This window comes from Tachysurus fulvidraco, chromosome 7, assembly GCF_022655615.1.
Source record: "Tachysurus fulvidraco isolate hzauxx_2018 chromosome 7, HZAU_PFXX_2.0, whole genome shotgun sequence".
NCBI lineage: Eukaryota > Metazoa > Chordata > Actinopteri > Siluriformes > Bagridae > Tachysurus > Tachysurus fulvidraco.
The window spans coordinates 12174077-12186883 of NC_062524.1; the positions used below are offsets into that span (position 1 = coordinate 12174077).

Consider the following 12807-nt stretch of genomic DNA (forward strand, 5'->3'; position numbering starts at 1 on the left):
GGAAAGGCAGTGTTACAAGTCAAGACTGATGAGGATAATGTAAAAACATTAGTCACTTCATTGGTCCACACGGCTCAGTGGGAATTCCACAACCCTTCGTCTATGCACCACATACTACATTTTCAAAAAGGTTCTGGTAGAAGATGCAACATGGTTCTACTTCTCATTTGCATAATCTATTTTTGTTGTGTGACTCACTCGGCCCACTTTGTATTTCTACTGTCACACTACCATGATGTCTAAGAAACAAAAACAATGGCTGTATATCACAACAATTCATGGTGTGAGTGACATTTAAGCATAACTTTCATTCCCTAATTTTGAAACAGTGTTGAATTTTAATTTACTGAAAGTTTCTCATCTAAAACAAAATGATAAAAAATCTGATTTTCATCTAAGTCTAACACTAAACACAATGTGTCTAAAATAATTACTCGAAAAATTCTGATCTTTCATGTCTTTATTGAACACATTCATTCAACATTCAAAATGGCAGTGGAAAAATTCAATTCAAGTTTATTTGTATAGTGCTTTTTACAATGGGCTTTGTCTCAAAGCAGCTTTACAGAACATAAACATAGAACAGAAGGTAAACATAAAGAGAAATACAGAGAATTAATATAGTAAAAATTCAAGATATACAGTATATAGTTTAGTGTGTATGTATGTATGTATGTATGTATGTATGTATGTATGTATGTATGTATGTATGTATGTATGAATATGTATTTATCCCCAATGAGCAAGTCTGAGGTGACTCAGGCAGCAGTGGCAAGGAAAAACTCCCTTAAATTGGTAAGGAAGAAACCTTGAGAGGAACCAGACTCAAAGGGGAACCCATCCTCATATGGGTGACACTAGAGGGTTTGATTACTAATATACAGTCAAACAAATGTTGAATTGGTGTAAAGGTCACATGGAGTTCAGATCTCCTCTTGGTATCATAGAGTCCAACTGGAGCTGGTAAAAAAAAGTAAGTGAATCCTTAGAAATAATAACTGGTTGACTTGCCCTTGGCAGCAATAACCTCAACCAGGCGCTTCATGTAGCTGTGGATCAGACCTGATCATCGTTGAGGAGGAATTTTAGCCCATTCTTCCTGGCAGAACTGCTTTAGCTCTGTCATATTTTTTGGACGTCTCATGTGTATGGCTCTTCAAGTCAATCCATAGCATCTCTATTGGGTTGAGGTCTAGGGCTCGGACTTGGCCACTCCAAAAGGCGGATTTTGTTTTTCTGAAGCCATTCTGTTGTGGACTTTCTCCAGTGTTTTGAGTCATTGTCCTGTAGCATCACCCACCTTTACACAGTTTCAGCTGACGTACAGACATTCTCACAGTGTCCTGAAGAATTGTCTGATATACTTTTGAATTCACCTTGGGAATTGGATCAGTGCGACTCAGCTGAGGCACTAAGTCTTTATTAATGTTATTAATCTGCCCCTGATACAACCAGAACTCTTGGATGCTGCTGTTTTGCACATTTTGTAATACAGTAATATTATTTTTCTACTATAAATGAAATGTACAAAAACCCATCTCTACTCCCAGGGCTTTGGATCCATCATGAGCTTGACTAGGATAAAGCAGTTACTGAAGATGAATGAATGTAGTCAATTAGAGTGAAGGTTTAAACAGTGGCTGGTTTGAACAGTCAATTCAATATGCCAAAATTGATTTCTACATCTCCGGTCCTGTCTGGTCTGAAGTATGAAGAATGGATTGAATTAGAACAGATTTCCAAATTGTCATTTTCCTCCAGGGAGATGGAATAGCCTCTTAGAACTAATCCTATCAAAGTTTTCTTGTCTCTATTGACAAATAAAAATGGAAGGACATGTTTTGTAAGATCGTTTTAAATACTTGTGTTGGGCTTGTTTCCCATAATTCCAATTGAACCTCCTATGAGTCCTTTATGGCCACAGTCTACGTCTCAGGATATTTCAGTCAGAGGATATCACGTGTATTCAATTCAAAATTTTTTGTAGCACTTTTAACAATTGATGTTGTCTCAAAGCAGCTTTACAGAACCACAAAAACAGAATAAAAACTGTAAAGTTTTAAATTAAATGACTATTTATCTCAAACCTCTTTACCTAATGATCAAGCCTGAGGTGATGGTGACTCCCTGAGATGATATGAGGAAGAAACCTTGAGAGGAACCAGACTCAAAAGGGAACCTCAGCCTCATTTGGGTGACACTGGACAGGAAATAACGTCAATGTACACTAAATAATGTCCTTTCTACAACAGTTTGTAGTCCAGTGGAATTGTGTAACTGAGATCTCCTGAGGGACTAACACTAATTCTTTCCTGCCCTAGACTGCACTAAGTCTTTGAATGTTCACTGATGAAGACCAGAGCACAAAGATGACCAACTTAAGGGCTGTTCACAGACGGTATGGTCTTCAATTGGTTCTATCAACAGCAATCAGTCAGTCAAGAGACCAAGTTCTTACAATATACCATACCATATATTTGCCAACATGCACCATACAACATTGTAGATATCAGACTTTATTCTGTTAAAGCCCATTTTGAATAAAGAAAACATATCAAGTTGATTCAACAGCTCCTGCAATCAAACCGAGCTCAAAAAGCAGTTAAAAATAATAAAAAATGTTTTTTTTTTTTTTTTTTTTGGTCAAAACATGATAGAAAACAAATCAGTCTTTCAGTTATCAGTCCTTTTTAAACAAAAGGAATGATAATTCAGTAGGGGGCTGGAAAGCTGTCCAGGTAGCTGCATAAAATTGTATAATAGGAGGTCATGAGATGTTATGCAGTTAAACAGCAATGGCTTTTTTTAATCTCTATAGAGCTCTTTCTAATTCCAGTTGTCCTAAGGAATGTCTCTGGTTGTCGAGTGGAGGTGTGTCTCTGTCTCTATATTTATCAGTCTCAGACATCAGAATGGGGCAACAATGAATCTTCCTGCACTTCAGGACATGACTTTTCTCCTTCATTCCTTTCACAAAACCACTGATTGCACTTCGTACTGCTGCAGACGAGAAGTAGAAAATAATTGGGTCTAGGCAGGCATTTAACGTACTGGAGATCAAAGCCAGATCTCGCCAGTCTTCACTCTCTGCTCGGACGAACCCGACCACGTGTGAGGCGTTATAGGGACCAAAACAGACAGCAAACACCACCAGAGTTCCGAGGGCCAGTCCGATAGCCCTAAGCCTGCGCCGCCGACTGATGTGAGGCAACTTGGAGAGAATTCGAATGAAATTAATGTAGCAGAAGCCACAGATAAGGAAAGGAATGCAGAAGAGCACTACAAACAGCTCCAGACGCACTGGTAGCAGAATACTGAGTTGCTCTTGGGTAAAGTTGTTATAGCATTTCATTACTGAAGGTTGTGTCATGTTCCAGTTAAAACTTTGACCCTCGATGCTGTTGTTGGAAGGCAAAGATGGCACAATGTAAACAATGCTGAGGTTCAGAGTGCCAACAAGCCAGAAAAACAGGCTGGCGATCACGGCGTAGCATGGCCGACGATAAACAGAGTATTGGATTGGAAAAGCAACGCCCAGATAGCGTTCCATGCTAACTCCTGTCAGGAAAAATGTGCTGGTGTAAATAGTAGAGAAGAACATAAAGCTGCTAAGGGGGCACAGGTATTCTGGCATCTTCCAAATCATGTCATCAACAGCCTCTTTCATTTTAAAGGGCAAAAAGGTGAGAAAGATGAGGTCAGAGATTGTGAGGTTCAGTAGGAGGATGTCGATGGGGGCAGGTTTGCGGTGGACCTTGCGGCAGAAGGTACAGAATGCAAGGATGTTGGCAGGAAGCCCGATCAGGAAGGTAAGGATGTACACAGGCAAGAGCAGCTGGCTGACCAACATGGTGTTGAATCCAGTTTTCACAAAGCATCTGTGAATAGCTGCAAATCTGTCCGGAAATCAGTACAAATTAGCATGGGGAGAAAAAACAACACTTTAACAAAAATTGGCTGTGTGTATATATATATGTGTGTGTGTGTGTGTGTGTGTGTGTGTGTGTGTGTGTGTGTGTGTGTGTGTGTGTGTGTGTGTGTGTGTGTGTGCGTGTGCGCTTGTGTGTGTGTGTGTGTGTGTGTGTGTGTGTGTGTGTGTGTGTGTGTGCATGTATAATTAGGTTTATACGACAATATTAACATGGTTATGGCAAATATTTGAAACGGGAAGAAGTAATACAATTAGGTAGTCAGATGACGGCATATGCAATATCATTAAAAATAAAGTTATATAAAATTTTATATATTTTATACAAATAAAAAGACTCACCATGTAAAATCAGTGTTATCGTTTCGCAGCTGTCCTCCTGGTGCTGAGTACGTGAGTAAGTGCGCTCTGCTGTGTCTCAGCTATTCTGAATACTTTATCAAATCATAGGCTGGATGTTGTGTCTCAACCCATGGAAATTTAATAAGCCTCTGTTGCCAGCTTTATGCCTTAAAGCTCACCAAACAAGGTTGCTCAGCAACCCCTCAGAGAATGGTCAGTGTAAGGAACACAGGAAGATGTCATAACCACTGTTAGTGTAACGTATTACACCTGTTATACCACAGATATAAAACCTACCACCAGTAGTAAAGGAACTGGGCCAGTGTAATGTGCATAAAACAAGGGGGACGACATGGTGGGGTTTAGTAAGGAGTCTGACTGCTGCATTTTGTGGATAAACTGGAGCTTGTTTATGTATCTACCGAAATATCCAGAGAGCGAGACCAAACAAGAGGTAATAAAAGTTTGAATTAATTTCTACATCAGTTAATAAGGTTATACAATATTTCTTAGATTAGCGTTGGCTCTGAAATGAAAATGGCTGTCTGAGTAACGCAATCTAAATGAGCATCAAATGAGAGACTGGAGTCAAGTTTTTTCACTGTTTTACACCTGAAGCAACAAAAAGGCCATCTAGAGTTACTACAGAATCAGAAAGGGTGTTCAAAGTCACTTTTAAGTCCTTTGGTTGTATGTCATCATCATAGGATATTGGACAGCGAAGGTTTGAAAGTGGTCTACAGTTTGACAGATAGGGGTCAAGGTCATGTTTTTAATACTACTAGCGTAAAAGATTCAGGTTCATGCTAGGACAGAGGGTTACTTTTGTTTTTTTTGTTTTTTTTTTTGTTTTTGTTTTTACTTTTTCAATTTTTATTTCCTGATAGTATTTTAAGGTTTTTGTATAGGTATCATTTCTAGTATACAAGTTATTTTATTAAAGTTGAGGATTTCTGGAGAAAGTCAGTCGGTTGGATTTTGGTATTCTAATCATTCTCCTTATATGATTATTTTTTTTCTCTACAGAACTAGGTAAAGTGCCTTGCTAAGGATCTGTCTGATTCGATTGAGACTGTTGGTCTTGCCAAAGCTTGGCACAAACTCTGAATCAGATTGAGGTCTAGACTTTGACTGGGCTGTTCGAGCATATTCAAGTTCTTGGAGCTTCTCCGTTTAATAGGTTTGTCACTGGGCTTCGTGCTGGTGTTCTGTTTGGACCTGATTACTGATCAGAAGTTGTGAGTTTAATCCCAGGTCGACAACCCAGGTCTAAAACATTTGGCAGCTTAGTGGCTAAGGTGTTAAACTACTGATCAGAAGTTTGTGAGGGTGAATCCCAGGTCCTCTAAGCCCTTAACCCCTAATTGTTCATGAAATGAGATAAAAAATGTCATTTGCTCTGGATAAAGTTGACGTCTTCCAAATGCGGTAAATGTAAACCTGAATCTCTTAGCCTCAGTCTCAAAATCTTTTCATCATTAAATAGATATAACAGTGCTTTCCTTCTGTTTTAATATTATGTGCTATTTTGTCTAAATACAATCATAACATCGAATCCCAGTGGAAAAGTTCACGTTGGTGAAAACCTCTACATGACACATAAAGATCCCATTCCATTGTAAAATTCATAAATAAAATACCTAAAACTTAACACTGTAATGTAACCATTTATGTTTATAATTTGAACATCTTAATAAAAAATAAATGCATACTGCTTAACTAAGTGTTATTCCTCATCATGCCATCATAAGCAAGAGTACTACAGTGTAATATCTCCATCTACTGGAAATTTCAGGTAAGTATGTAATTCATGTTCATATACTTCAAGATACTTCAAGGTGGATCATCATTTATCAATGTCAGTGGATCTCCTTTACACGCTTCAGGTCTGAGCTTTGGCTCGTTCGTTCAAAAACGTTGATTGTCTTCTGGTGAAGCCACTCCTTTGTTGATGTGGGTGTATGCTTTGGGTTGTAGTCATGCCGAAAGGCAAATTTCTTTTCATCTTCAGCTTACTAACATACACCTGAAGGTTTTGTGTTAAAATCCACTGGTACTTGTAGCTCTTCACAATTCCCATCATCTTGAAAAAGCCCCATTCCTTAGCTGAAGATAAGCAGCTTTAAAGCATGATGCTACCACCACCATGCTGCACCTGGGTCTGGTGTTTCTTTGGTGATATCTGCACCAAACATATAGAAAATATGGAATTGGTATACTTATTGGAATTAGTCTCATCAGACACATATCGCCATATGGTTTGGGGCGTGCAGAAAATCATCAGTAGATTTCCCTTTAAGTCTATTGGCAGCCTCTGTGATCATTTTTTGTCTCGTTTTTCATTGATTGATTGAGTGATGTCACTAAACCGCCTTTACAAAGTACAAAGTTAAGTTTCTTGGCTTTAAAAAAAAACTGTTAATTTTTTTGTTTCTATTTTGTATTTAGAGGAAGTAGAATGGAAAAGCAGATAAACTGTCCCAGAGAATCACTGTAATTTGTACATAGTTGTTGTAATAATCAGGTGTGAATCAGGTTTGTTGTAATACCTCAGCCAGTGTGAAGAATGTATCTCTGAGCTTAGTTATAATAAAATATAATAATCCCTATTACTAAGTTAGTTATTTTCTAGTTTTCATAACAAAGTGGACCATTTTTGTCTTTATTTTTGTCAAACACCTTATATCAAATGTTCAAGAGAAATCTAAGATTTTATAGCTTGTTTGATTTTGTATATTTTTTATAATGTACATTTGGATTGTACACGCTGATTAAAAAACTAAAGACTCAAGATGTTTCCTTTTACATTACCATTAAAGGTATTTAGTATGCCCTTATACAGAACTACTCAATGCAATTCAGGAATAAGGTTCATCTTTATACATCTGAGAGAGAGAGAGAAAGAGAGAGAGAGAGAGAGAGAGAGAGAGAGAGAGAGAGAGAGAGAGAGAGAGAGACAGAGAGACAGAGAGAGGGAGAGGTGGAGAGAGAGAGACAGAGAGAGACAGAGAGACAGAGAGAGGGAGAGGTGGAGAGAAAGAGAGAGAGAGAGAGAGAGAGAAAGACAGAGAGTGAGAGAGAGTGATAGAGAGAGAGAGAGAGAGAGAAGAGAGAGAGAGTGTGACAGAGAGACAGAAGAGAGAGAGAGAAGAGAGAGAGAGTGATTGAGAGACAAAGAGAGAGAGAGAGAGAGAGAGAGAGAGAGAGAATATAGAAGAGACAGATATATATATAATTATTAGTATAAGAGTATATAGAGAGAATATAGATGAGAGAGAGAGAGAGAGAGACGGGGGACAGAGAGCAAACCACTTCTTTAACATTCACAAGACTGTATTTACAAAATAGATTTTAATGGACTATTATTATAACACTTAACAACAATAATAACACTTTCAAAGAACAGACCATTAATGATCATTAGATAAAACAGGAACTGGAAACTTCCAAACGCTCATTAATCAGCTTTTACAAGTGGATTTTCACAATTCAGAGACATTCAATTGAAGTCTGTATATTAAATTGTAGATATGAACACGATTAAACATCACCGAATGTTCTGAGCTAACACAAAAACACAATAACACTAAATTAATAAACCTTAGGGTGAAAACAGTGTAATTGCCACCTCAGTGCAGACAACAGTTATCAACAGATAAAGTGTAATCATTATCTCTATACAATAAAAACAGATTTCAAAATTCTGCGCTTTCAAGCAGGATTGTGCAATATATTTCTCTCATTTCTTGAGAGTATTTAATGTCCACAGTCCGCTGATTTATTTAGGCGATTTAAATTACAGGACTTCTTGTTCATTCATGTCTTGAATATAATTTTCAGTCTCTTCATGGCTGTTCTGCTGTACCCCTAGATTTTATTTTATTTTGGGGGGAATTGTGTTCAACTGATTTGTTTTTTTCTCCATTCATTTCAGGACAATTCAGTTTTATTTCTATATTGTGTTAACAGTGAACATTGTCACAAAGCAGCTTTACAAAAATTTACATTTAAATTGATCTCTCCTGAGAAAGCTGGAGGCGACACTGGCAAGAAAAAGGTACATGAGACGACTGTAAATGGAAGTCGTCCCCATCTGGGTAACAACAGATAGTGCAATTATTAAGCATTAATAATTGTGACACATTGTGTTAAAATAAACATTTCTGCTGTATATCTTACATTGCTCATGATATTATCTCTTTCCCACACTGTAATGATACAGGATCAATGTACCGCAATATAAATATACATTTATAGCAGTATAAATGTGTTATTGTTTTTATTGTTGCACAGTTTTTCAGATCCTTTTAGAGACTTGTTATGTGCATAAGACTATGTACAGGCCATCAAATAGACCTAATAAGCTTTGGTATTAATCTAATATTAAAAGCACCTTTTATAAATACTTACTCTCTTTGTTTTGTGGATCTATAATACATTTTTAAAGTTCCATAAGCATATATGTTTTGGTGCATGATATTCCAGTATGTCTCCTATCCACCTCAAATCTTTGTTGAATTTAGGAAGAGTAACTCGGTTACCTTTGCGAAGCTCGGCTTTAATTTTTTTATTATCAAGTTGCTTTCACAGATTCAGGATCTAACTGTCCTTTGACTGATGTCGTCGCTCTTTGCAGAGTTTCCTTCACCTGGTGTTGTTTGGGGTTCTGCTTCGAGCACACTTTGCAGAGCAGGTCCTTCGGCCTTGAGGGCGACAGCATCAGCATCACCACAGGCTCCAGGAAGACATTGCAGCAGCTGGAGACAATGGCCTCACGCCTCCAGTGCATGTTGCTGTCCGTGATGAAACCAACCACGTGAGATACGTTGTACGGTGTGTAGCATACCACAAAGACCATGAGCGCTGATAGTTCCATAGCCAGGATGCGGCGTTTGCTGCCAGCCGAAAGGCATGAACGTTTGACCAACGCTAGACAGCGCAGTGTGCAGAACACAGATAGCAGGAGTGGCACGGCAAACAGCAGTACTGCCATTTCAAGGCGCAGTGGCAACAGCACGTCCAACTGCTCCCGCGTAAAGTTCTCATAGCACTTTGAAGTGTTTGGCATGAACGGAGACACAAAGTAGGCCCCTTTCTCTGCTACCAAAGCTAAGCTGAGATGCAAAAGCACTATAGCCCACAACAGAGCGCTGATCATGCAGGATGTACGAGCACGGCGATAAAGTTTATAGCTGATGGGAAAAGCAATACTCAGATAACGTCCAACAGCCACAGCTGTCAGCAGGAGTCCACTGCCATAAAGCGAGGCCACAACAAAGAAGTTGTAAATCGGACAGAGCAACTCTGGTAGGATCCATATATCAAGAACTGTGTAGGCAGATTTTACAGGCATCCAGGCAACCAGGACCAAATTGGATAAGCACAGGTTGATAGTATAGACCACATTAGGTGTAGCGCCATGTTTTTGAGCTTTACGCACATAGACAAAGAGGACGAGGAGGTTAGCAGGGAGGCCGAGCAGGAAGGTGAAGGAATACACGGTTAAGGAGATGCAGTCAAACACAGAAATGGGCTTCATCCTTGCTTGTACTGGAGATGAGAAAGACTCGTAAATGTCCCTGGTTGCTGGTCATCTATTCAACCCATACGTAGAGATGTTGACGGATATAATCCAAAGTGATACTGTTTCTAAATATACCTTAATCAGAGAGAGAGAGAGAGAGAGAGAGAGAGAGAGAGAGAGAGAGAGAGAGAGAGAGAGAGAGAGAGAGAGAGAGAGAGAGAGAGAGAGAGAGAGAAAGAGAGGGAGAGAGAGAGAAATTTTGTGAAGGCAAAAACAACAAAATGATGTCAAGCCAGTGGAAAGCTGGGGGTGTACAGTAGGTCTGTGTGGAAAGGTGGCTGGTAGGTGTGTTGATGGGCTTGGCTTGATTTGATGTTGAAGCGGACCGAGTGGCTGCTCAGGCAGCAGTAATGGAACAGGATGACATTTGTGCAACCCGGTCCGGCCTTAATTGCCTTCAGTGCAAACGACAACGGGAAGGCGGCATCAGCTCCCTTTAGTGAAATGATTCAGAATAATTGAGGTTTTCAGGATGCTGTGTCCATTCAGATAGAGCTCGGCCTCTCTAAATGAAATGAAGGTTAAATCATAAAGCCATAAAAGTGTCTGGTTGATGGTAGCATCAGAGATGAGGAAGAATAATCAGAATGCAGATGATGGGATGATTGTGGTTATTGCACAATAAGAACTAACTTTATATCTTTATAGGAGAAGGAGAAAAACACATCAGTTGGTAGGTTGAAGCCTTTGTATAAGTGCATGTGTGTAAATATGTCTGAGAATATATGTGTGAGTGGGTACACACAAGACAGTCTATCTTCATCACTGATGTTTATACAGGTTTGTAGGCTAAAGAGATATGAGGTGTTATTCTTTACTGATAATGTCAAAGTGACTGCTGACGGAAAAAAGTTTTACACCATGCTTCAGGTTTCTTTTTTTTTTCCACATCTTAGCATCATTAAATCAGCTCCATGTTACGTTGAATCATTTTAATAGTAATTTATTTTCATGTGTTTTCATATGCAATCATTGTGCAAGTCTGTATCTTACTCCTAGCTTGGTCTCATCTGTTAGGCCCACACCCCAAATTTGTAAAGTCCTCTTTTAACACATTTGATGAAAAATAAAATAAAAGGATCTTCCTATAATGTATATTTCAGTCTTCAATCACCACATTGATCAGCCTTGTTCAGTCTAAAGAAAGAAAAAGGCAAATCTTTAGACTGAATGAATGCAGATTTCTTTCTTGGAAAGTTTGGGACTTTCCCAGATGCAATTTTATTCTACTTTTCCCATTATAATTCAACTTTAATATAAAGCATATATGAAAATGGGCATATTATTCCTATCATGTTTGCTTTTTTTTTTTTTTAACATTTTACACTTTGAAACATTCTCATTTGGTGTTGAGACATCATGGGTATGAGTCACCATCCCTATTCTATATAAATTATTCTAAACTCATGGCTGATTAATGCATTTTGAATTACAAGTTTAGTTTTGACATGGAATGAACCTGATGTCCAAACATTTATCAATGTGCCTTAACAATAAATGGATTCTCTCAGACAATTTATCTACATTTGTCCCACAGGAACAACACTACTACACTAATAACAACAGTCTACCTGTCCTTGACTTGAACTTTAACTTTAGAAGCAGTACAATGGATGCTTCTGTAATAAGACTTGCCAAACTCTTCTTCCTCAAGAAGTCGAAGAAGGCACAGCTCACAAACTGATGCTCAATTTTTACAGAAGCACCATCATATGCATCCTCACTAACTCTGTAACTATAAAGTCAGCCCAGCATATCATTGGGCTTGAACCACCTAAGCTAACTTTACTGACTATGCCTGCAGACTGAAGAAGAAGGCCACCAGCATTAGCATGGATAAGACTCATCCAGGCAATTCATTGTTCGAACTGCTTCCATCTGGAAAATGTTTCAAGGCAATCAGGTCCAGCACCAAGAGTTTCTATCCTAGAGCTGTGGCCTTCATCACACCCTTTCCTCCTGCCCACCACTCATTCCACCCCCTTCTCAGGTAGACAAACACCCTCATGTCCCCCGCCAGCATAATCCACAGAACTGTGAACACACACGAGGCTGCAGTGTGTAAATGTACAATTGCACAAGGACACAATTGCACATTCCTTATCATTAATTCTAAATACTCTAAATATATTTAATTATTTTAAATGTTTTCATAAATATGCTTGGAACACATCATTTAGGTACTTTACCATACATAAATGTTGCTTGTGCATGAATGAATGAAAATGAAGTATGTCTTTTTTGGAATTGCATCAATGGTAATAAAGCGCAAATGGTAATAAAGCAGTGTTCAGTTGAGCAACATGTGTGTCTTGTGAATGGCTCAGGAGATTTTCAGACCTTGGAGAAAGCAAACATATGAAACCCTAGAAAAATTAAGTAGGTCAGATTTAACAATATAAAAACATAAACAATAAAAAAATAAATAAATAAAACATGCTGCTTATGTTGAGATGATGATCAATATGTCAGGTATGTTAAGGACCTGAGGCTCCACCACCAGATTTTGGCCTGAATGCCATGCCCTGCAACCTCTCTCTCTGTTTTCAGTTTGTCTCTTAATTAGTTTGCATATTTACACCTTCATGTTCCTTAGTTCTTGGACAGGAGAATTTTGTCCTGTTCTCCTGACATGTCCTGTGTGTCCTGCTTGTTGTTTCCTGACATAGAACCTGCTTTCACACAGTTTTGATTCATCTGCAAATCTCTCATTAAAATTGATTCTAACTGCAATTGTGCTGTGACTATGTGGATTGAGTGGATTAGACTGGATTACATTAGAAAAGACTGCTTGGATAATTGATTTGACTGGACTAGACTGGATTACATTGGAAAAGACTGCTTGGATAATTGATTTGACTGGACTAGGCTGGACTAGACTGGACTGGACTAGACTGGATTACATTGGAAAAGATTGCTTGGATAATTGATTTGACTGGACTAGACTAGATTA

At 38.5% G+C, this 12807-nt stretch overlaps 2 protein-coding genes across 2 annotated transcripts; both read right to left on the reverse strand.

The window, feature by feature from the left end:
- Positions 1 to 1533: 1533 nt before the first annotated feature.
- Positions 1534 to 4443, reverse strand: LOC113641343 (free fatty acid receptor 2-like). The gene is made up of 2 exons (XM_027144022.2): positions 4271 to 4443; positions 1534 to 3896 (listed from the first exon to the last, which is right to left on the reverse strand). The coding sequence occupies exon 2, from the start codon at positions 3848 to 3850 to the stop codon at positions 2813 to 2815; it is 1038 nt and encodes a 345-aa protein (XP_026999823.1). The 5' UTR covers positions 3851 to 3896; positions 4271 to 4443; the 3' UTR covers positions 1534 to 2812.
- A 3178-nt stretch (positions 4444 to 7621) lies between these two features.
- Positions 7622 to 12793, reverse strand: si:dkey-211g8.9 (free fatty acid receptor 2). The gene has a single exon (XM_047816469.1). The coding sequence runs from the start codon at positions 9807 to 9809 to the stop codon at positions 8844 to 8846; it is 966 nt and encodes a 321-aa protein (XP_047672425.1). The 5' UTR covers positions 9810 to 12793; the 3' UTR covers positions 7622 to 8843.
- Positions 12794 to 12807: the final 14 nt, after the last annotated feature.

Excerpts from the sequence above, each read along its gene's own strand:
- si:dkey-211g8.9 (XM_047816469.1), bottom strand. The coding sequence starts at position 9,809 with ATGAAGCCCATTTCTGTGTTTGACTGCATCTCCTTAACCGTGTATTCC.
- LOC113641343 (XM_027144022.2), bottom strand. The coding sequence starts at position 3,850 with ATGTTGGTCAGCCAGCTGCTCTTGCCTGTGTACATCCTTACCTTCCTG.